The sequence below is a fragment of the Homalodisca vitripennis genome, chromosome 4 (assembly GCF_021130785.1).
Source record: "Homalodisca vitripennis isolate AUS2020 chromosome 4, UT_GWSS_2.1, whole genome shotgun sequence".
Lineage (NCBI taxonomy): Eukaryota > Metazoa > Arthropoda > Insecta > Hemiptera > Cicadellidae > Homalodisca > Homalodisca vitripennis.
The window spans coordinates 11,182,963-11,210,055 of record NC_060210.1 but is presented as its reverse complement, the minus strand read 5'-3'; the positions used below and the strand labels follow the sequence as shown (position 1 = coordinate 11,210,055).

The following is a 27,093-nucleotide window of genomic DNA, read 5'->3' as shown; positions in this document are numbered from 1 at the left end:
AATGTGCATACTTTAACATCGGTTATCTTGCAAAAATCTGGAACTAACAAAATAAAGAAAGTGTACAAATGAAAAAGATTAAAAAACTAATTAGTGGCTGTTGACTTTTGATCACTGACTTTTATCGTTTTTGTTCTATTAACAAATAAAATGTTTTGATATTGAAAGTTGTATATATTGAACTGTATGTATACAGGGTGTCCAGCAACCATTCGAACAAACTGTACCACATTGTTCAGCAGGCCAAAACTAACAAATAATGCAATATAACAGGTGCCCTATTTCACTTCGTTTAGCGTCTGTCTGTATGTGTTTTTTGGGGAAAAAATTACTACTCAAAAACCACTTAAGATACAGAATTAAAACTTAACAGTTATGTTAACCTAGTGTTGGTCCTTTTCAGTGAAAAAAGTAAAACAAATATCTCATTGCATTTCAAAATGGCGGCCGTTCAAAATTTTCAAATTGTATTAGCTTTGAAACGGCTACTTTGACAACAAATTCACCAGGATAACTTTTTTTAGTGTATTTTATTACCAATTCAACAATTTTTGTTTCAAAAAGATTGAATAACAAATAACTGAGTTACAGCACCAAACGTAAAAACAGGTTAAATCCATGCATTGCAAATACATACAACAATGTAGTGGATTTTTACGAATAAACTTTTTAAGGTTCTTTATCAAAATAGTGAACAACATTATAACCTGAAATTTAATATTTATTTTTTTAATTTGTTTTAAGGTAAATTTAAAAAAAGTTCTTAACCAATTGTGAATCCTAGATCTTAAATCTTTAAAAAAAATGTTAATAGGGCTACGTTATGGTTGGGTATAGGGTTTTCTTACATGGCAATTGTGTGAAACAGCGTAATTAATTAACACGGTTGGTCCTCGGAATAATACACACAATAGGTTTTGTTCGTAAATTAATCTATCAAATTTTACAATTTAATTTGTCAGGTCAATACAGTACAAGTAAGAAGTGTTGCATATAGTATAGGCCTATCGTGATTGGTTTACAGTCTGTCTTAAAAATAATATCTTTAAATTAAACGAAGTTATAAAATTCAAACTATGCAAAGATCAGGTGAATATATATAAATATATTCATCTAACCTATATCAAACCGTGTTTCAAAATGGTGGTTGTGACAACGCATTTTCAAACCGTAATGACTTTAAAAACAGGATATTTTATTACAACTTTTTTAGTATAGTGAAATGTGGATTACTCATAGAGGAAAATTTTAATCCCATGTTTACTTTGCTACGACTAATACTAATTGGGCAGTAATGGATTTACTGAGCGCCACCCCTCAAAACACACTAATCGAGTTGTTTAATTACTGATTAATAATCAATCAGCTGCGAGTTGTATTTAACCGCTGGAATTACTAGCTCATTTAAACGCGATATGAAATTTGTTTGGATATTTATATGTATTTTTTTCAAATTATTTTTGTAAATTAAATAACGCAGTTAAACGTACAATAAGTTGGTGTACACATTGCCATCATTAATGTTTTGATTTAAATAATTATAATGTATAAATAGAATCAGTCAAGTTAAAATCATACTTAAAGTTTCAGCTGTTTATTACATTTAATACAATGTTGTATACTTTATTTAGTAAACATTCAATTTCTAAAGAGTTTTTCTAAAGAGCACAGACATACAGACGATTAACTACATAAGATAGGAATATAATTAATAATATAATGTTTCTTACGTATATTGACCTGATACATCGAACGTTAAAGTTTCATATTATAATTTGTGCACACCTTGTACAATAAATAACAAATAAATAATATTGTAGCAGGCCTTCAAGATGGTGATAACTGTAAACTTAGAAAATGTAAATTATTGGCTCCGGAAACGACGTAGAAATTTTATCAGCAGCACGTTATCCAACGGTAACAGAGGACGGTGGAAACGATTATGTTAATGAACCGGAAGATGTTATGATTCATTGCTGATGGGTTTGTTTTGAGCGATAGTCCGACACTTCATCAGTGAAAATGATGGCCTTGAAACGTCGTCGTTATCGTACTTACCGGAGGCGGTGTACAAGAGTTAAACAAAATTAACTGTTTTTTAAGCACTATACAGTTATTATATTGTGTTTGTTTTCTTAGCAATCTCTTTAAAGCCATGTGATAAGTGGCTCTCTTTTACTGTCGTATTTGTAACAAATAAAATACCAATTTATTGAACACTTACGGTATTCTCGTTTAATCTGGATTTTCTTTTATCCGGATCACGTCCGGATAAACGAGTTTGTGCTTGAAAATGTGAATTTTGTCGTAACGTGTATAAATAAGTTACAAGTTTCCATATGATACCTACAGAATAGGTGAAGGGTATGGGTTGAGTGATCATTGACACATCTTCCTCATTTAAAATCAACAACAAGGTTGTTACTACTGTAAATGAATTATTATAAAGTTTAGTTTGAAGTTACAAAAACGTCCAGTGTACGTCCATATATTCAAAATCTCATTAGAATTAAATGTACACCATTATACATTTTACGCCCAGATGTAACCCGCCTAAAGCAATTAAAATTCTCAGGATCGTAATCACTAATTTAGCGCGGTTATAGTTACTGTGCTTGAGTTAAGATAAATTAGGTATTTGTGAAGTGCTTTGATACGCTATCTTTCTTTCATATTACCTGTAATATTGTTCTCTGAAACTAATCTTATTTTTGACTAGTGATCGAATAAAGGCATCCGATACACGAATTATCGATGTTGGACCTTGCACTCTGTTATTTTAACCACAAAGTTAGGTACTAATAACTTTTGTCGGAAAATGTGATGTGAAGGTAGTTAGGTACCCAGCGGTGCGTTACTGTCCTTAATATTGTTATTGGGTTTTCGGTCATTGCACTTAATTTGTTCCAATATACGTATAATGTAAACGATATGCGCTTTCCACAAATACTTCCATATGCAGATAGATGTTTATAAGTGGTGTTCTAAAACTAGTTGACCAAAAGTAAGGAAATAATGTTAGGCGTTGTTTTTACGGGACAAATATCAAAATAGCTTCGTTTAACCAATTGTGTCTGACTTAAAATGTAATAAACTTATACGGCATAGAGGGTCGTACCGCTGAATGTTGCGTAAATGCATCCAAGGGTAACCAGGGAATACACAGATGATAGTGAGTGAAATGTCACTAGCAATTTTTTTTTGATATGTGTTTTAAAGTTTAGTTATACCAAAGGATCTCTGTATTAATGTGAAACTGCAATCGTGTAGTGTATTACAGAAATCATATTGAAAGTGAAAAGTTACATACTCTTGTTTATAGTGAATTTTACCACAGTCCAAAACCACGGAGTGCACGTTTTCATCTTTTTTGCTAAGTGACACACTCTCCACACAAAGATATATCAGACATTCGCTACCATGGCAAATTATTCTAAATTATTCACCGAACATTAGTACGGTTTCTCCGTTAATTCGGAATAATCAGTCACCTATAACCCAGATTTTCACATGAAATTGAAACAGTACTGACTAATCTGTTGCCTTGGCTTATTATGACGATATACAGGTTGAACAAGTTCAGTAACTGCTTCATCTCTAATTTGTGCTCTGGACGACAAATTGCTGACATTGTTTTCCTCACGAGAATCTTGACTACAGAGATTTGCCCAATTTGGCGAGCAGGATCGACTTTCGCTGTTCTAGCCTTTCTCGTTTTAGAGATTAATACGAGAGAGTCTAACGTAGCCACGTAGCGTTGTATAGCTCGGTGAAAATATCATTATGTGTGGATCTCTTTATTATGAATTGGCCAACTTTCTATAGGGAGTTACAGAAGATTTGCGCTTAAATTATTATTTTTTCTTACCTGACGTTTTTTCTAACTGTTTTTTCTGATTCTCTTGTCCATTTTGTTGTTACTGTGTGATTTTAGTTGTTAATACTCCTGCTTATTGGTAATTTGTGTTTGTTTCTAAATAATATTATAGTAGATGTGGATGTAAAACGTGTTGACTGTTTCGTAAATAAGCAAAATGTATGAACTAGGACCCTTAAATATTTTGGCAAGTGAGGTGGGGTAGCAATACTTTGCGTGAACGCCACTGATTTTTAATTATGAACATAACTTAAGTACTGCAATAAATTAGTGTATTGCATTCGACACATGGATCAGTAAGTTACGGCCGGATGTGCTCAAGCAACGCTTTATCCTCGAGGAAAGGACAGACGAGGCGGCAGCCCCCGCAGTTCTCTAACAAGGGTTGGTGTGTTGCAGGTGTACCGTTCCCGCCGAGCCACAAGCTCACGACTGCCGAAGTGTTCGACACACGGACCGGCAAGCCGCGGCCGGATGTGCTCAAACAACACTTCATTCTCGAGGGAAGGATAGACGAGGCGGCAGCCCTCCGCATCATCAACGATGGCGCACAGCTGCTCCGCTCCGAGAAAACCATGATCGACATCGAGGCGCCGGTTACAGGTGAGATATAGGCCTCGCTTTAGTCCTGAACTGTATTTCGCGTACTCATAACTGTTTCATAATTCTCTTTTTTACATCCAAAGTACACTTGGATGAAGTTTCATTATATATGGACTAAAACAACCAAGGGAATGGGAAATCATCATAAAACTGGTTTCAAACCGCTGACAAAAACACTTAATTTGGTATTATTTATAATAGTCAGATTTTCCGTTTTTAGAAGTAAAACGGTTTTTGTGTCACAGCGTCTACATAGTAGACGATACGAAATATACATAAATTGACGGCGTCTACATGGTAGACGAGCAGTGTATTATTATTTCGTACATATTTAAATTTCATTTTCTACTAATTATTTATATTACGGCATCTTCAAGAACCGAACTATCGGTTGTTATCGATTTTCTCGTTCATTATCTCCCAGTAGTGCTATCATTTTTGAACGTTTGATAGGTTTGCACAAAATAGTTCTTTGTCGTATGTTTAGTATTGCGATTCATGTTACGGTACGTTAAAAGAGCGAAAATATATTATATATAATGTTTATTTAATTTTACGTGCTCATTCTTATGATCTAACGGAATATATATATATATATATATATATATATATATATATATATATATATATATATATATATACAGGGTGATTCATGAAGTTCTCCCCCCACTTCTACAGCACATTGTACTAGTAAAAATAATGAAAAATTGTTATATAAACATAGGTCCGAAAACGCTTCGTTAGCGAGTTACAGCTAGCGAAAGATTTCGCCTGAATTCCTGGGTAAAGAGTAAAATAAAGCCATACTGAACTTTTGGAAAGGTTAATTAAGTAAGAAATATCGTGGATTCTTATGTATTTTTACCTGATAAAGCTAATAAAATAGGTTTCAGAACTGTACCTGTAGTAGTTTTTGAGGGATTCAGGGTTAAATGCAAAAAATTGGGGCACGAAACAATGTTTTTTTAAGTTTGATGTACAATAACTTTGTTAAATTGGTAATAAATACATAAAATCAACAAACATTAATTGTAGAGAATCTAATTCTGAGAAAATTGATATAATCAAAGTCTAAAATAAAACAGAAATAAGTACCAAAAAATCGATTTTATTCAGTATAATACATTACTAGCTGTAAAGAAATACCGTACGGTATTTAGTTAAAATAAAACAAAAACAAAATGTTTGTTCCATAATGATGAGATAAATTGAGAAAACAAGATTAACTGTTAAATAAATTTGTTTGTAAATAAAAATATCATGTTTTATTACGTTATATTTTTTTTAAATAAAAATTTACATCAAATGTTCGAAAATAAATGAAGCAAACATTTTCCTATTATTGTTTACTAATAATCGAAATGCAGTTTTTTGTTTTATTAATTTCTAAGTTGGTAACGCACGAATAACAGCTGATCAACAATGGTATTCTGTACTGTTACGTTAGAACTGTGTATTAGTGGTGTTTTGCAAGCTACAGCAGGAGATCGGGTTCTGTGAATCGTGTTATTAAATGCAATTTTTCTGTGAGTTATAATTCGATTGTTTATTCAGTGAAAAAATGCCTTACTTATTTACATCAGAGGAATACGCTGATATGGTTTTTATTTTGGGTTACTGTAATGGTAATGCTAGAGCTGCTGTAGAAGAATATGAACTACGTTACCCTAATAGGAGGATTCCAGATACCAAAACAATTTCAGGAACTTTTCGTACTCTTCGGGAAACAGGATCACTACCAAGTACTAGAACCAATTACGAACGAACTGTCCAACTTGATGATGATATTGTTATTAATGCTGTTCATCGCAGTCCAGGTGTAAGTACACGACGTATTTCTAGGCGGATAGGAGTTTCGCAGTCAACGGTGTGGAGGTCACTTAATCGAAACAAATTTTATCCGTTTCATAAACAAAAGGTTCAACATCTACAGCTAGGGGATGGTCCGCTTCGCTTGGAGTTTTGCAACTTTTTGAATATTAATAATCAACTCTACAAGCGTATTTTGTTTACGGATGAGGCATAATTCACTCGGGATGGTGTCAATAACTTGCACAATGAACACTCATGGGCAGAAGAAAATCCACATGAGGTAGTGGAACAGAACTTTCAACACCGATTTAGCGTCAATGTCTGGTGTGGCCTTTTGCACAATCGGCTGATTGGACCTTTCATATTACCTGGACGCCTAAATGCTGAGTTCTATTTGCATTTCCTTCAAGAAGAGTTGCCACAGCTGTTAGAGAATGTTCCTTTACATCTCAGACAAAATTTGTACTTCCAGCATGACGGAGCACCTCCCCACTTTTCACGTGCCGTTTCTGCTTACTTAAATCATCAATTTCCTGGACACTGGATTGGTCGTGGAGGGCCTCACCCTTGGCCACCAAGATCACCAGATCTATCTCCATTGGATTATTGCATCTGGTGATGGATGAAAGACATTGTATACAAGACAAAAGTGAATTCTCGTGATGAATTAATTGCCCGTATTATGGATTCGGCTGTGCAAATACTGGGAAGTCCTGAAAAATTAAGAAACGCAAAAAAAGCAATACACAAACGTGCTGCAAAATGTATTGATAATGATGGCCTCATTTTCGGACATCTATTATAAAAAGGTGCGTACGGTTGGCCCAACCTGATTCATTTTGCTTAAAACTAGTAATGTATTATACTGAATAAAATCGATTTTTTGGTACTTATTTCTGTTTTATTTTAGACTTTGATTATATCAATTTTCTCAGAATTAGATTCTCTACAATTAATGTTTGTTGATTTTATGTATTTATTACCAATTTAACAAAGTTATTGTACATCAAACTTAAAAAAACATTGTTTCGTGCCCCAATTTTTTGCATTTAACCCTGAATCCCTCAAAAACTACTACAGGTACAGTTCTGAAACCTATTTTATTAGCTTTATCAGGTAAAAATACATAAGAATCCACGATATTTCTTACTTAATTAACCTTTCCAAAAGTTCAGTATGGCTTTATTTTACTCTTTACCCAGGAATTCAGGCGAAATCTTTCGCTAGCTGTAACTCGCTAACGAAGCGTTTTCGGACCTATGTTTATATAACATTTTTTCATTATTTTTACTAGTACAATGTGCTGTAGAAGTGGGGGGAGAACTTCATGAATCACCCTGTATATATATATATATATATATATATATATATATATATATATATATATATATATATATAAATATATAGTGTGGACACAGGTATACCACGTTATTGCTGGGATCAATAGAAACATAACTCACCATATGAACATGGGTCTCCGATGCTTAGTTCCCCATCTGCCTGACTGTATGTTTTCATAAAAAAATAATATCTTCAAAAGTAATAAAGTCAATTATACCAAATAGGACTCAAATTTTAATGATAACAAGACTGGTTATTGAAAAGAATATCATGAAATTATCTTTAGTGTTTTCATAATGGCGGCCATTAAAGCTTTTAACATCTTAAAAACGCATTTTTTTCTCATGAACTGCAAGAATAACACTTTTAGAGAGGGTTTTCACAATTATAATACCACAAAAATTATTGAAATTTAATAATAAATTACTTATTTAGAGCAGATTTACTGTGACAAGACATGGCCCACATTGAGAGCTACCGTTTATTCAATTTTTGTGTTGTTGGCTATTCGCTGACAACCTCAGGTGACGTTGCCGTGGCACAATTTTTGTGTTGTTGGCTATTCGCTGACAACCTCAGGTGACGTTGCCGTGGCACAATTTTGTTGTTGTTGGCTATTCGCTGACAACCTCAGGTGACGTTGCCGTGACACAATTTTTGTGTTGTTGGCTATTCGCTGACAACCTCAGGTGACGTTGCCGTGGCACAATTTTTGTGTTGTTGGCTATTCGCTGACAACCTCAGGTGACGTTGCCGTGGCACAATTTTGTTGTTGTTGGCTATTCGCTGACAACCTCAGGTGACGTTGCCGTGACACAATTTTTGTGTTGTTGGCTATTCGCTGACAACCTCAGGTGACGTTGCCGTGGCACAATTTTTGTGTTGTTGGCTATTCGCTGACAACCTCAGGTGACGTTGCCGTGGCACAATTTTGTTGTTGTTGGCTATTCGCTGACAACCTCAGGTGACGTTGCCGTGACACAATTTTTGTGTTGTTGGCTATTCGCTGACAACCTCAGGTGACGTTGCCGTGGCACGATTTTTGTGTTGTTGGCTATTCGCTGACAACCTCAGGTGACGATGCCGTGGCACAATTTTTGTGTTGTTGGCTATTCGCTGACAACCTCAGGTGACGTTGCCGTGGCACAATTTTTGTGTTGTTGGCTATTCGCTGACAACCTCAGGTGACGTTGCCGTGGCACAATTTTTGTGTTGTTGGCTATTCGCTGACAACCTCAGGTGACGTTGCCGTGGCACAATTTTTGTGTGGTTGGCTATTCGCTGACAACCTCAGGTGACGTTGCCGTGGCACAATTTTTGTGTTGTTGGCTATTCGCTGACAACCTCAGGTGACGTTGCCGTGGCACAATTTTTGTGTTGTTGGCTATTCGCTGACAACCTCAGGTGACGTTGTCGTGGCACTATTTTTGTATTGTATATACAAATCTGAGATAAACGTTATAAGTGGTTGCCGCGGGCTCTATCTAAAATCACACAGATTGGCGTTACATTTATGTGGAAAAAATACTTTCGTCAGTCCAGGGTTTCGCTGATCGACATCGTATGTTACGCAAATGAAGTCGGCTGTTTCGTTCATTGCTTGTTATCATAATATACTCACATATCCATATACTTTGCACCTTTCTGGAAACGTAAGAGTTTGCTTGATCTCGAAACTGACAATAAATTTGAAAACGTCCCGTAAAATGGCGTGTTATAAAAGAGTTCAGGAAAATGTCATCGAGTAATTAGCAGAGTTATACTGTTATCCAGAGGGATAAGGCTGCTTTCAAATCTGACAAAACTTTCAGAGCCGTCCGTCTGTCAGTGTTTCAATGGTGCATCAAATTGGAAAATTAAAGCTGAGCACAATTAACGAATTCGTTGAAATACAAATTATGTTTTAATTCAAAAAATTTCTTTTATACTCTTAGTAGTAACGGTGTGGTCTCAGGGGGTTCAGCTTCTCCGCAACTTAATCTTAACAGAATTATTCAAACAATTTAAATGGGCAAATATTTGACTTTGTCCCAACACTCTCCATTTTTATTTGACAGTCCAGTGTGTGGGGGCGATGTGGGCGCTTGTCATAGCCCATTTCCACGGGGCTGTGCCCGGAATAGCCGCATGTTGTCTCGGAATAGCTGCCCGCCCATTCTTAGTTACAATGACAGGGCAATGTTTGTTTCCCGTAAGCGGGCAACCGCCAGAACTCAACACACTTCCTGTTAACACCGGGTGTCAGTCCATCTTTACTGACGTTTCTCTCCCAGCTTCAGCATAGTATCAGGACCTTCGTCAGGTGGTGGTGGTGGGGGGGTGTGTGTGTGTTAATACATATAAAAAATAAAGAACAGAAAGAAGAAAGGCAGGGAAAGAAAGGGGTTTAAACATGCCCAAAAGCTGCTTGGAAGCTATTCCAGGAGTTGTCACTGCACAGATTGCAAGTCCCAAGCTCAACTCACGAGTACGATAATCACAGTCACACATCACTGTATTGGCCGACCAGAATTAATAGTTAATGACTAAATTTAAAATATTTGAACATAAAACTTATTGCTAGAGTAAACTTTGACCATGCCAGAGGCTTGATTGTTGCTGTTGGCAACCCTTTGAGGACAATCTGTAAAACTGTCAACAGTTCTATTTTGTTATTATTAATTATTTATATTTTATTCTTGAAATTGATGTAAAAAATATGTTCCGGTGTGTAAGATAAAACATAAAAAATTACAAACTTTAAGTCATATATTATTTAAATTACCATAATATTTCTTCACTTTGATTGTGGACTTACAGTTTATGTAAAAATTTCATTTAAATATGTTACAAAACAAATTAAATGGGTTATTATATAACCTCAGATATATCAAAAGTTCACCACCAAAAAGTGGAAGTTCATTTTTTTATAGGTAGGTCAACTATAAACACGTTTTGATAAGCATCTAATTTTGTACACGTCTTTCACAATTTGGGTTGAACCAATACCGGAGAAGTGTAACAATAACAGCAAGTAAAATTTAATCGCTTTCAAGAATTGTGATATTTTTAAATGGTAAAAAATTCAGCAATCTATAGGTTGTGTACTTTTATTTTATTCTTGTCATTAATACACGACTAGCAAAAGCTAAACTAACTAAACAACGAAAGTGTAGACAACTACGTTAGGACTATCACATGTAAGTTGTTAAAAGAGATGACTGGTAGGCAGACGGCCATGACCATTGCTCGGTATCTCTCTGGCCCGAAGCGCGGGAAGTTAAGTACTCGTATGCATTATGTTTGTCAAACCCCACGAGTCGCAGACGGACTCGTCATTCCGAAAAATTAGGAAGATTGGGTCTTGTGTTTTACCATATGTCAGTTGCTACAATTAAAATATCATAATAAATTAAAACAAAAGTGAACTATGAGTGAACTAGTGAGACAATTTTGTTGTATTTTAGATGTGAGTGTTATACAAATGGAAACAACGTGTTCACGTTTAAAGAAGTGAAAGTAGGTAAATACAAAGCTGAGCATTCTGTAACATAAGTGTTATTACAATAACTTAGAACTAAAGAACTAGATCGTGTGTTTAGACGTTAGGTTATTGCCACGGATGATGTAGGACACACACTATACACGATGGCCACCCGTCGTGAAGTAATGGGTACATCCATAATACATTAAGTGTTGTGACGTGAAGCAGTCTATGAACACAGTATTTGTTTTAGCAAGATTAGTGAAGTAGTCATCAAAACGTCATGTTTCATTGCATGGTATAAGCGAACAGGAATTTTTGACGACAAAATAAAGAATAAAGAATAAGAATAAAGAATGATTTATTTTCTCATTTTCTTACAGGCTACATACATACATCAATACATAAAGGTAAATTAACATAATGGAGTTATAATTTCCTAAATCTTGCCAGGTCTGACTGCACCATTACAAAAGACTGGAGATAAAAAAAATACTTCTTCAAAATACCTATAAACTAAACTTATAGTTAAAAAAATAACCTACAACTAAATGCGCTTAGGCCTATACTTTATAATAAATGAGAAAATATAGGGCCTCCAAGGCTAAGCCTGTTTGGAGATTCCTTATTATATTGTAACACATTAAAAAACATCAGCAAACAACTTAATTTAACAATTTAGATCTCTCTTGAGGATATAAATTAATGTATTATTTAGTCAAAACAAAATATAATAATAGTTGTAATCAACCTGCTTATTTGAGTTAGATTAGAATTTTCAAATTATTTGAAAAAAAATATATATATATATATATATATATATATATATATATATATATATATATATATATATGGGCCGTGAGGTAAAAAAACCAGTTACTATGTCTGAATATATAAAACTGAATTTATATCCTCTAGTTCAAACAACCACCTTCCCAATTTTTTAAAAAAATACTAATTTGTTATTTGAGTTTTTTATATTAGGTAATTTATTAAAAATCCACGATGAAATAAAAATGAATGATTTAGTAAAAAAAAAAAAAAATAGATTTGCACATATGATTCAAAGAACACTTTACACATATAAAATATGGAAGAAATGAAAAATCTGCTGTGGCGAATCACTGTATTGAATCTGGACACACAATCTCTAATAAAAATTTACGATTATTAAAAGAAGTTACAAACACAATACACTTAAATGCTTGGGAAACATTTTACATTAACATAAATCAAGAAAAACTTATCAATAATGAAGACGGACCAATTCAAAATTCAGTTTTACTCTCATCTCAATTTATAAAAAAATTAAAATTAAATTCTGATTAAATATTTTATACTGGCTAACCGTACATTCAAATTGTTTACCATATATTAATATAAAATTAATTATTATTACAAAAATGTAAACATTTGATAATTTGTGAAGTGCCTGATGATGGAATCTTTGATTCAGAAAGGCCTTGCACAAAATAAAAAATTATATATTGGAAAATGTTGTATTCCTTTATCTAGTGATATTATTAATTATTGTTTGCTAATATGAGTAAACATGATATCTAATAAATTAGTAAAAATGAGAATAGGATTTTAAACACGTTCCATCGGCATGTATTACAAAAAGTGCAACATTAAGTTTCTAGGGTGGAAATCTACACTTTTCTTAAGGTTGCATTCTCTCCCTCCCAATATGTATAAACAAATTAGACTAAAAAGTACAACAATACGTTTCAAGAATTGTGTGGCAGTCTGCCGCACTTTCTAGTCTAATTTGTTTCTGTTTACACATGGGGTTGGACCTGAAGAAGAGGGAAGATTTCAACCCTGGAAACTTAGTGTTATATTTGTTGTAACATATAACAACGGCAACATTTTATTATCCTCTCTGATCATTCATCAATAAGAAAATAAAAAAAGAAGTATGGTTGATAACTCGTACACGGATGTATACAATTTTTGTGACATATTTTATACCAAACTTCTATAACAGTAAATCTTCTGTTATAAACATACATTCCGTGAATTGGAATCGATTGAGATAACCCTTGTTTGATGTTACGATTGAAGTCATGGATCGATATTCCAGAATATGTGATTGACTGAGATGCTTGTGAGATTAGTAGTGAGAGATGTCACCATTATGTACAAAGACATAAATGTGGGTTGCGAAATCGACTTTTTTAGGGTACCGATGGTTAGTATCCGGTATTTCCATTGTGTATATAAGACACAAATAGATATTCCAAAATATTTCAATATTTTAATTCGGATAGTCAAGAACTAACGATATGATTGCGAATATACTTGTAAACTTTAGAAAATTATGTAAAAAACACATAAAGCAATAGCTTGTTAAACAATTGTGCTAACTAATAATTAAAACAGAGTAAAAAATTATAGACATAAAGTGTTCTCCGTGTTGAAAGTGGAAATTACGTCGTAATATTTTTATGAACTATAGCAACATTAATCAAAATTGGGCATTACAACATTTAAACTTATTCTTTTCCGATTTACATAGTTAGACTTCAGCTATATACTTGTGCTATTATCAAATATAAGTGAATTTTTGTTACAGATAACATAGTTCACGTTGTAAATGGTTTCACAGCTGTTTACATTTTTTTGTAAGATTAATTATTGTTATACTTTGTATTATCTGTGACGTTCAATTGGAGTAAGGGAGAATTAACAGTGGAAAAATCCCATCTGAAAAACATTATTGTGCACTATTCTACATTACCACAGTGCGCACATTTAATAACTCTGTGCAAACTGCATTCAACGATTTCTATGCTAGAGCTGTTCAACTCAACGGCTGTGTTGATGAACTCTCTATCTCTACCTCTCTACGTTGAATAAAATCCGCCAGTTTTAAATTGTGTACGGAACGTTTGCCTTGTCTGGTATAACATGCACTGGAGTAAATATTGTGGTATCATCGGTCATGTATGCAATAATAGTGGTTATATGATTGTTTGTTATAACCTTTAAGAGGCAGCTGAATTGTGTTTAAAATAGGTGCTTACATTTAACACAAGCACAAACAGTTGTTCTATACGGATAACTTTCGGAATGCATTTAACAAGCATTTTACATAAAACTAACAGCAACGTACAAGCCAGGTAAGTTTGGTAATATTTATGTTTAATAATATTTTAGTGTTTATCGTTTTTAAGCAATTCTTTACGGTACAACGTTTTATAGGCTGTCCCGTAACTCTCTGGACAAAGGTATACCACGTTATTGCCCAGGTCAAGACAAACTTATTACACCATATGAACATTAGTCTCTGATGCTCAGTTTCCAATCTATCTGTGTGGTTTTTAGAAAAGAATTAATATCTTAAAACTTAAAAGTTTATTTATATTGATTATCATGCAATTATCCTTGGCATTTTTAAAATGGAAGCCATTAAAACTTTTAAACTATGAATATCTTAAAACCCAGCAGTTTTCTCAAAATTACATGAATGGCAGTTTTTAGGATATTATCCTAAATCTAATGACACCAACATTATTTAAATCGAATAATAAATAACTGATTTAGAGCAAATTTACTGTGACAAGACATTGTTCTGAGGATCTCAGGGAATAGCCAACAATACAAAAGCTGAATAAACGTATGCGGCAGCTCTCAATGTGGGCCATGTCTTGTCACAGTAAATCTGCTCTAAATCATTTATTTATTATTGGATTCAAATAATGTTGGTGTCATGAGATTCGTGATAATATCATCTAAAAACTTTTATTCTTGTAGTTCTTGTAAAACTCCTGATGTTTGAGATATTGGAAGTTTAAAAGTTCTTATGGCCGCCATTTTAAACATGTTAAAGATCATTTCATGACATTTTTCAGTGCCTGGCATTGTTATTATAAACATTTGAACCAAATTTGGAATAATTTAATGTATTGGTTATTTTAAGATATTAATATTTTAATGAAACGCATATAAATACAGACATATGGTAAACTAAGCATCTGACACCCATATTCATATGGTGAAATATGTTTGTCTTGACGTAAGTAATAGCGTAGTATACCTTTTTCCAGAGAGTTACGGGACACTCTGTATATCATGCATTCAATGATATACGATAAAACTTTAGTGACTGAGTTTAAGGCTTATAACATAATTCTCCTGAGCCTCGTATGTTATGGCTGTATGCTAACATACCGGGATGTTAAACTAACATGATAATTATTTAGGACTAATGTTGTAACTGATACGTAATCATTGCTAAGTTATCTTGTCAGCGTAGTCTTAACTAATGATGACATATAACGGCACTTGTATACACGGAACGAGGAGAATAACCTGTTAGTATCTCTCTGTAATTAATAGAGTTAATATATTTGTAAAAATAATATTTAACATTCAATAATTGGCTGTTTTTTTATTGGCATAATTTCATTTTACTACTATCTACCTATTTGTTATAGATACCATAAAGAACACGTGTAAAGTAATATAATGTAACTGTTATAATAGCAAAAACGTGACTTATGTTAACTAATATTACGCAATTATCAAGCTATAATTGTAACAACGTGACGTAAACTATCACGCAACTACCGTGTTACAATTAGCAATAAGATGAGGTGTGGAAACTAATATCACTCACCTATCGTGTTATAATAGTAATAACGTGGCATGTGTAAATTAGTATCAAGCAATTATAATCATGTTATAATAGCAATAACGTGACTAGTGCAAACTAATACCACTCAACTATCGTGTTATAATAGTAATAAAGTGGCATTTGTAAACCATTATCACGCAACTAACATCATGTTATAATAACAATTACGTGGCAACTATGATATTATAATAACAATAGATCGAGGCATGTAAACTACTACTATCATGTTATAATAAGAATTAAGTGGAAACTTATATGTTAAAATAACAATAGATCGTGGCATGTGTAAACTACTATTACACAGCTATCATGTTATAATAAGAATAACGAATGAGATTTAAGTGAATTACGGAACACGCCTAGGCTTGTAAAATTCGAATAAACGGGATATTAAGTATATTATTATAAGATGTGTCCGTTGTTTTAGCACTGCAAATGTAGTAGCACTGACAAAATGTTTTAATAATTATCGTTGTGAATACGATTTTTGACCGTTCTGTATATTGCAGTCGTAGCTAGGTTACCGAACACAGCTATTATTTAACCACACGTCATTCAGTACATAAGGCTTGTGGAAGTTACGATCTTGGCTCGTGTTATGTAACCTTTTCTTGTGCTAGGCTCAGCCCAACTGTACAGTATTATAGTACCGTAATACTAAGTAATTTTATCAACACATTTGTTAAGGAATACCAACCGTTAGTTAATACTACAAACTTCGTTCTCGTTCGGCTATTATTATATTATTTTTTACTACAATCTAATCTCCCGTTTCCGTTTTGAATAATATTTGTTATGATTATAATTATTTAGTTATATATTTATTTAATAGTTGGCACCTTACTTAGAGAATCAGAGATTTATTGGCATTGTAAAGAGTCTCTTTAGTCTCTTTTGTATTCGCTACATGTGGAGTATTACGAAACTAATGTAATGAAAATAATTAGGCAAATTATTTGAATGTCTTGCCTGCATCGGCATTTCTCAATTTTGGTTCAACCTATTATATTTTATTGTCAACTTTAAACTACCAAAATACCACAGGTTTAAAATGTTTTGAACAAAAATCTTATTGATTTATAGTAATACAATAATTAATTACCTACAATGAAAAACATTTTTGAAAAATACAGGATTTGAAAGATGTTTTACAATACACGTTTTACTTTTTATATTTTGTAACAGGTGAAGAGAGTCGAGTTGAGCGACAAATGGCTGGAGATAAGTAAAAAGTTTGCTAAAATGTTTTCTGTTCACAACTAATTTAAGTCCTAGGAAATAGACTTAGTAAACTTTATTGAAGGTGATGATAAATATTCATGAAAGTCTTAAAGTTAGGGTTTTCACAAGAGCAGAAGTAGATGTTCTATTTTTAGAGGTGTAATTAAAACGAACAATCTAGTTAAGGTTTGTTCTGATGTAATACGAGTTTATTGTTATCGCGCGGTCTACTGTAATAAGAGTATATTGTTCTCATTCTGCTGCAATGTGAATGCATAGTCCTCTCATTACATTGATGTACGTTGTCCTCTCTGCTGTAATACGAATACATTTTTCTGTCTGCTGCAATACGAATACATTTTTCTGTCTGTCTGCTGCAATACGAATACATTTTTCTGTCTGCTGCAATACGAATATATTGTCCTCTCGTTCGGCTGTAATACGAGTGTATTGTCCTATCTGTTGTAACAAGAAATATATTCCTATTTGATGTAATATGTATTATCCTTTCATTCTGCTGTAATACGAATACATTTTCCTATCTGCTGTAATACGAATACATTTTTCTGTCTGCTGCAATACGAATATATTGTCTTCTCGTTCGGCTGTAATACGAGTGTACTGTCCTATCTGTTGTAACAAGAAATATATTCCTATTTGATGTAATATGTATTATCCTTTCATTCTGCTGTAATACGAATACATTTTCCTATCTGCTGTAATACGAATACATTTTTCTGTCTGCTGCAATACGAATATATTGTCCTCTCGTTCGGCTGTAATACGAGTGTACTGTCCTATCTGTTGTAACAAGAAATATATTCCTATTTGATGTAATATGTATTATCCTTTCATTCTGCTGTAATACGAGTACATTGTCCTCTCGAAAATATGATATATTTCTTTTAGGAATCTAGTAGTTTTTCACTAATCTCCGATTTCCAATATAAGCTCACTCGAATACTCTATAGTTCAATTTATTGAGCTTCCCCTGAATGTAACGGGAATTTCAATAACCAAAGGCAAGAACAAGTATTGAAAAACAGTGATGGTTGACATTTTTGAGAAATTGATGTTGAATATGTTAGTTGTATAGTAAATTCTGTATTGTAGTTCATCCACCACAAACATCGTAAATATATTAATAATAATTTATACATTTTCACATTGGAATATTTGTCACTTTAAACCTTATCATCTAAATGTTATCTTAAAACAAAATTGTATTCAATTACCCTCACGCGCATACCACCTCACCCAGAAGGCATGAGTTTTAGGAATAATTTTCTTAGTTGTGGTGCTTTGTTGTTACAACGCTATTGGCCACAAACGCTGAATGCGTTCTTGGTAACACTGAAATTCAGGATTTATAAATTCTAAACTGTGTTAAGTTTTTGTATGTTGTGACTGCGAAGGCGGGAGTCTCAGATGGTGCAGACTCATTGGATTATTTTCCTTGCTTCAAACACTTGCATACAACTACATTACCTTTATAGTGAGTCAACGCCTCTCTTGTTTCATTCGTCCAATCTCTGGTTCTAAGATGTCTATGTTAAATATTACTCGTCTGCTTCTTGCACTATTCTGTCCAATCTCTGGTTCTAAGATGTTCTATGTTAAATATTACCATTATGTGACCGTGAGGCGGGAGTCTCAGATGGTGCATGTGAGTGAGTTCTCTTGTTTTCGTTCGCTCAGATGGTTCTAATGTTAAATATTACCATTATGTGACCGTGAGTCTCAGATGGTGCAGACTCATTGGATTTGCTTCAAACACTTGCATACAACTACATTACCTTTATAGTGAGTCAACGCCTCTCTTGTTTCGTTCGCTGATTCACTTCCTGTCCAATCTCTGGTTCTAAGATGTTCTATGTTAAATATTACCATTATGTTACAGTGAAGGCGGGAGTCTCAGATGGTGCAGACTCATTGGATTATTTCCTTGCTTCAAACACTTGCATACAACTACATTACCTTTATAGTGAGTCAACGCCTCTCTTGTTTCGTTCGCTGATTCACTTCCTGTCCAATCTCTGGTTCTAAGGTGTTCTATGTTAAATATTACCATTATGTGACCGTGAAGGCGGGAGTCTCAGATGGTGCAGACTCATTGGATTATTTCCTTGCTTCAAACACTTGCATACAACTACATTACCTTTATAGTGAGTCAATGCCTCTCTTGTTTCGTTCGCTGATTCACTTCCTGTCCAATCTCTGGTTCTAAGGTGTTCTATGTTAAATATTACCATTATGTGACCGTGAAGTCGGGAGTCTCAGATGGTGCAGACTCATTGGATTATTTCCTTACTTCAAACACTTGCATACAACTACATTACCTTTATAGTGAGTCAACGCCTCTCTTGTTTCGTTCGCTGATTCACTTCCTGTCCAATCTCTGGTTCTAAGGTGTTCTATGTTAAATATTACCATTATGTGACCGTGAAGGCGGGAGTCTCAGATGGTGCAGACTCATTGGATTATTTTCCTTACTTCAAACACTTGCATACAACTACATTACCTTTATAGTGAGTCAACGCCTCTCTTGTTTCGTTCGCTGATTCACTTCCTGTCCAATCTCTGGTTCTAAGGTGTTCTATGTTAAATATTACCATTATGTGACCGTGAAGTCGGGAGTCTCAGATGGTGCAGACTCATTGGATTATTTTCCTTACTTCAAACACTTGCATACAACTACATTACCTTTAGAGTGAGTCAACGCCTCTCTTGTTTCGTTCGCTGATTCACTTCCTGTCCAATCTCTGGTTCTAAGGTGTTCTATGTTAAATATTACCATTATGTGACCGTGAAGGCGGGAGTCTCAGATGGTGCAGACTCATTGGATTATTTTCCTTACTTCAAACACTTGCATACAACTACATTACCTTTATAGTGAGTCAACGCCTCTCTTGTTTCGTTCGCTGATTCACTTCCTGTCCAATCTCTGGTTCTAAGGTGTTCTATGTTAAATATTACCATTATGTGACCGTGAAGTCGGGAGTCTCAGATGGTGCAGACTCATTAGATTATTTTCCTTACTTCAAACACTTGCATACAACTACATTACCTTTAGAGTGAGTCAACGCCTCTCTTGTTTCGTTCGCTGATTCACTTCCTGTCCAATCTCTGGTTCTAAGGTGTTCTATGTTAAATATTACCATTATGTGACCGTGAAGTCGGGAGTCTCAAGATGGTGCAGACTCATTAGATTATTTTCCTTACTTCAAACACTTGCATACAACTACATTACCTTTATAGTGAGTCAACGCCTCTCTTGTTTCGTTCGCTGATTCACTTCCTGTCCAATCTCTGGTTCTAAGGTGTTCTATGTTAAATATTACCATTATGTGACCGTGAAGGCGGGAGTCTCAAGATGGTGCAGACTCATTGGATTATTTTCCTTACTTCAAACACTTGCATACAACTACATTACCTTTATAGTGAGTCAACGCCTCTCTTGTTTCGTTCGCTGATTCACTTCCTGTCCAATCTCTGGTTCTAAGGTGTTCTATGTTAAATATTACCATTATGTGACCGTGAAGGCGGGAGTCTCAGATGGTGCAGACTCATTAGATTATTTTCCTTACTTCAAACACTTGCATACAACTACATTACCTTTATAGTGAGTCAACGCCTCTCTTGTTTCGTTCGCTGATTCACTTCCTGTCCAATCTCTGGTTCTAAGGTGTTCTATGTTAAATATTACCATTATGTGACCGTGAAGTCGGGAGTCTCAGATGATGCAAACTCATTGGATTATTTCCTTGCTTCAAACACTTTGCATACAACTACATTACCTTTATAGTGAGTCAACGCCTCTCTTGTTTGACTTCGCTGATTCACTTTCTGTCCAATATCTGGTTTTGAGGTGTAAGTCTTAGACGATGCAGACTCATTAGATAGTTTTCCTTGCTTCAAACACTTTTATACAGCCACAAATATAGTAGTGAGACAACGACGCCTTCTTTTTTCGTTCGCTGATTCACTTTTTTTTATTTTTTTATTATTATTTATTATTATTTTATTATTATTTTTATTATTTTTCTGGTTCTAGTAACGAATAATAACTTTCGAACGTAAGTTATGATACAAAACGAGACTATGTATTCCTCGATTTGTCTTTGTCAAGATGGTGTAAATTTAGCGTCAGTAGTTGTGTGGAATTCTCGAATCATCATATTTCGCGATTGTGTGTTTATTTTCATGTTTATCTTAGAAAATAAGCTATTCGGAAGTGAGATAAAATTTCACTGCTATGGTGTTTACGTGAATACGTGTCACGATATAGGAATATATATATCGTGTCGTTTCCAGCTGCGGAACGCTTCTGTCACTGAAATATTGAATATTCGAAATATTCCTAGTCTGTACCATTTAAATTTCTGCCAGTTCGTGGATGTTACTCATTATACATTAACTATTATTAAATCCTTTTACTTATTTTACAACCGTAGTTTAATGGTTCCAGCCTCTGAAGATTCTTGATTTCTGAAAACCACTATTATTAATTTAATACAGCTGGACATAATAGTGCAAACCGTTACCAATATACCGTCGTACATATAGAACAAATTATTTGTTCGACCATGTACGTACGAAAGAAACTTCACTTATGCTCAACTAACACACAATTTACATTAATAGTGTGTAAAATAACACCACTTCAAGTTGTGCACAACTTTTATTGGTTTTGTTTGTATTTCCAATTACGAGTCACAATATGGAGATGTCTAGAAACGTTTTTAAGGGCTTAAAAGAGACCCTAATTACCTTAGGGTGATAAATCAGTGCCATTATTAATACTGAGTGTAAGAATACTGTGTGCAGACACAGTGATACCTCTGAAGATGTATCCTTCTACCTACATTCGATTAGTGGTTATCAATGTTGTCAACGTAGAACAGGCAGCGCAACACATCGGCCCACTGTGTCACGTGACGTTGACACAATATCAACCGCACTTCTGGTAAGATAACGCTCAGTCACGTCAGTCCTGAGTTTCCACTAACAAAAATCATTGAAACATTTCGCAAGATTCTGTGACCGAAAATAAAAGTTTGAAAGTATTTTCTACCAGGTTTAGGTTCCTGTGGAATAAATAATGTATATTGGGAAGGAGAGATAGTAGCCTGCGTAGTTAATGCCTGAAAGTAATTGACTAGGCTTTTCAGCTTCCTATATTTGTTGTGGCGTGGTCACCCTGTTCAGCATTTCCTTAGTGATCTACTAAGTTTAGTGTTTGCTATTTCAATTTTATTTAGTATTAAATTTCAAAACATCCGTTGTCAAATAATGTAAACTACAGAGATAAAACGGAATTTTAGATTTTATGTGGAAAGAATGTCCTAAAATATCTTTAAACTAATGTGTTTTTATAAACTTTAACTTAACTTTTACACAACTTGAATAATAAAATGGCATATAGTGTACGTGACTAAACATTTATCAGAGAACTTGTAACAGTCCACACCAGTCTCTGTTACTGATGCTGGCTAGCTCAGGGGAAAGGGGGGTAAGTTGTTCCAAGTCTTAGGCGAAGTCCACAACAACGATGAAAAATGTTCAATATTTATTTTGGGGCGCCACCTTATTTTGGAAGGAGACTCCAGGGACTGTAACAAGGAACCAGTCCTTTCCAGGTTCCGGGACTTCACCAGGGTAAGCAGGTGTAGGGACCCAAGAGAATTACCATCGGTCGATGAGCCGTTTATAATAAACGTTAAATTTAATTGTGAAAAAGGAATATATTTATCAATTTAGTAAGTAGGAAAATGTTTGGTGTGACTCCAACTATATTAATGTAACTATATTATTGAATTCTTAGCTTTTCAATTCTATTCAGTAGAGTACTGTATAGTAAAAGTATAGGAAACCGATGGTTGGTTAAGCTGTGAAGACGGGAAGACTCAAGACTACAGAACTTTACAGACTCGAGTTTATTGCAATAATTCCCGTAAAGGGGAAAAACGTATCCTATATTATTTACAACAGTTACAGCCAGTATTGCCTCTAACCTGCGTTACAGTGAAAAAAAAAACTCGATGTAACCAAGACTACTACTGATATAACCACACAGACTTAGATCAGATATCTTAAGATAATTAAACTCTTCTTACGATACAGATATATAATTAAACATTTAACATAAACCAACTTAACTAACTAAAGACAGTAAAACAGTAATAATTGATGTAACACTTATTTCTGGAGTCCCAGGCGCTGATTATCCTTCGAGAGGTATATCGAGAGGAATGGTCCCCGTCTCGGAGAGGAATATAGAATAACCTGAGAGGTCACCAGAAAATTTGTAAGTCACTCACCAGAAGACGACAAGTCCACGCCCGGTAACTTCAACGAAGCCGACCGAACCGAGAGGAAGCACACGACCGCGGGTGAACCGGATGTGCGGTACGGCAGTGTGAGTTAATAATTTACATACAGAAATCAACAATCCTATAAATGAATTTTTACACCTTTATTAAATTATTCGGATATATTTGGGAATTAGTTATCTTTTCCAGAAATGAAAATATTTTTGGCAACGCCACGAGGTGGCGCTTCCGCCTACTACGGCCAATCGACCCTTTATTCAAAATATTACTGATACTTTAATTATGGTTGGGGCTTGAATTTATCAAATCGGTAATGGATATTCTGTCCATGATTATACATATTATTAATAAGGACACCTGCTTATCTCTAAAATGTTATTGTTTAAACCAAAATAATCCACCTAAGTGTAGAGGGTTCTTCTAGTGTCCAATGTCGTATCATCAATGCCCAGAAGCCACTAGAATGTTCGTTACTGGTAGGCATGTTTAAACGGGGATGCCGCTATCAATCTATGCCAGCCTTATAACAGCTGTTGGCCTACTTGTAGCAGTAGCCGATGTCCTTCACTCGCTAAAATGAATTTCTCCTGCGCCCTTATGGTAGGTTAGGCAAAAATCAATACGTCCAGGCTTGAATATTTCGTCCAAACGTTAAAGGCTAGCTCTTTAGTTAGATACTAGCTGTTACCCACGGCTGCGCACGCGATTTTCTACAGAAAAATTGGGACGTAGGAGAGCATATTTCTTTTAAACGTCGTTATTACCCTTCTGAGATAAATGATAGTCACTGACAGATACTCCAAGCTCATGATCTATTTAAGATTTAAATTTTAAAACCGTCTCAATATGCACCTGTGAAATAACTGGAATTTTTCTCCAATATTCTATGATTTTTGTATACAATTGAACTATATTAGACCATCGTGGACAGGAGTCAAAAAGTCGGAATTCATTAGCGCGGAATTCAATGTAATAAATGATGGCGCTCAATGTAATTTTGAAACGAAAATAGGCATATCTTAGGTACATATTATTACAGTCTAATGATTATGAGCTTCAGATGTTAAGCGAAATTGCGTATGGTTTTTATTTTAAGCTTTGCGCGTGTATCACTTCTGGATTAAATTAGTTATATCTCCGATGCCATGATTGAGCTTGCTTTGTTGTCTCGATCGAGAGAATATGTACACACGGAGTTTTGAGAACCATACTTCTGTCAAAAAAAAAAAAAAAAAAAACAACTAAGGTTGGTTTTATAACATTCTTTATATTTGTAGCCAACGTAAGATAGTAATTTTGATATCTGCATTGCTCTTCTGATCAAGCATGAGCATGGTTTATATTAGATAAATATTGCAGTTAAAGGTGAATTTTTACGTCAAATTTGAATTGTATTATCTGGATAGTAAAGTCTATGTTTAACAGTGATTGCAGAAACAGTTGAAACAAAATTTGCTGTTTCTCTTAAGCTTACTCTATGCTTTCAAACTATAAGTGTAAAGCAATTTAAAATAGTAATTAAATTATAATTAGTGCAGTCATTGAAGCATTGTTGGTCCGAATTTTTTTACTGTGAACCGAATTGCATAAAATTTTGGAATTAGGTTCATCTTACCCTTAACTTCAAAAGTGAAAATGATTTGAACTCCGCAACCACCCTGGGGTGGTTGCCACCCCTTCTCGGGAGTGAATTTTATTTTTTTCAAAATAACCTCGGATATCGATAGAAGGTCTAATTTTTAAGCAAAAAATCATCTATAACGTTTTTTTCGAAAAAATCCAATACTTTTCAAGTTATTGGCAATTGAAAATTAGCAATTGTTTCACGTTTTTCATCGGTTTTTTTTGCAAATATGTCCAAAAATATACGTTTTAATCGCAAAAATTTTATAAGGAACACAATTGTAGCAGGTAAAAACAATGAACAATTTTGTTTTTATAAAGTATTCTAAGTGCAATATTAAGCTAGATATTAAAAATCAAAGCCGTTTTTTATTTTGTCTGAAATTTAATCGATGTGGTTCAATGCCATCTAAGCGGCGAGCAGATGCATTTTAGGCATTCTAATAAAAAAGAGTTTTTTAGTGCTTGAAATAAGCTTTAAAATGAGCACTATTAAAAGTCTTTTGCACGTAAAATAAGTGAGCTGTATTGCAAATAAGAGGAGCATCTAATTTTTTTTTTCTTTTAAATCAATGGGTTTCGTAAGTGCCATTTCCACCAAAATTAAAATTAATCGTATTCCGCCTAGAATCAACTTTATTATGAAGAGAGTAATAGATTGTATCAGTTTGGCTGCTTCAGGACACATATTTTTCAAAAAAGTCACGATTAAAAAAAATTTCAAATTTAAAAAAAATCACCTTTTTTTCATAATATCTCAAAAATGACGACAACATACGAAATAAAAGTGTAGGTATGAAAAAATGTAGGTATATTTCTGACAAACAATTTGGATTTTTTTGATTTTTCTGTAAATCAAAAATTGACGGAAATATGATTGTTTAAAGAGCGCGAGGCAGCGCAATCACAGCCTCTCTTAAGCCCTTTAACCCTTCACCGTTTGAGAAAAAGGTTCTTTACTATATATTTCAATGAAGGATGTTGTAGCTCTCTTAATTAACTTTACAATGGTTTTTTATAAATTGTGATAGCATGAAAATTGAAGGAGTTATGGTCAAAAAAACTTATCATATTTTTTTCTACTTAGTAACTGAAAATTTCGGACTGTGAATATTTGGAGCAATGTGAAAGTACGCAGTATAATAGAGACCCAAAACTATTGTAATGTGTATATATATACATAATATGGCTCATATATTTTGGAAACGTAGGCATGAATACATACCAACTTTCTTATATGTATATATAACACATTTTGAGTAAATTTTGTATAATTTGTAAATATTTTATCCAATAAATGGCAATTTTTTACTCTAAATTAAATTATTTTAAAATAATATGTAATCATATATATTTACTGTTTTAATTTAGGGGTAGTTTTAAGGGTAGAAAAGCTTAAGAATATGATAATCATTTTCGAGAGTGTGGAATAATATTTAAATCCTTTTCATTTTATCAAAACACATTTTTAAACAATTTTTTTTATCAAGGGGAAGTTTTCAAGGGTTGAAAGGGGCGTTAAAAATTTGATAATTATTATAGAAAATATAAAATATTACTAACTCTATACTTACATCTTTTTATATCATACCAAAGTATTTTTGTGTGATTTTTTCAATTTAGGGGTTGTTTGCAAGGGTTGTAAGATGTTCAAGGGGTTGAAAATGATTTTAATATGAGGTAATTGTGTTATAAAACACTTTAGAATTTAACCACTTAGGCTACTATTAAACATGTTTTCTAGCGATAAAATGGCTCAATGTCGATTTTTCCATTAAGGGGTTGTTTACACACCCTTAAAAATAATAGGCGGAGTTCAGATCATTTTCACTTTTGAAGTTACGGGTAAGGTGAGCCTAATTCCAAAATTTCATGCAAATCGGTTCACAGTAAAAAAATTCGGAGGGTAAGACCGTATTTTTTCGCTTCAATGACTGCACTAAATAAATATGACTGCACATATAAATTTCTTTTGTCGCATTATATATGTTTACAAAGAACAGCTGATTAAATTTGAAAAGGCTCTTTCACTTAATAACATATGTTTGCTGCAATGCATTTCTTACGGGTATTTCTGAACTTTTTTAGAGACCAGTGGGGCGGAATCCTGAATCGGGAACGGGATAAAAATCCTATGTTCTTCTCCCAGTTCTTAGCTACCTCCCTACCAATTTTCAGC

At 33.9% G+C, this 27,093-nt stretch overlaps 1 protein-coding gene across 1 annotated transcript in view; it reads left to right on the top strand.

Moving 5' to 3' along the window:
- Positions 1-27,093, top strand: part of LOC124358950 (serine/threonine-protein phosphatase 2B catalytic subunit 2-like) — a 266,031-nt gene that overhangs the window by 149,257 nt on the left and 89,681 nt on the right. Inside the window, exon 2 of the mRNA XM_046811235.1 lies at positions 4,277-4,480. Within this exon, the coding sequence (XP_046667191.1) occupies positions 4,277-4,480 (204 nt within the window). The remainder of the gene's footprint in view (positions 1-4,276; positions 4,481-27,093) is intronic.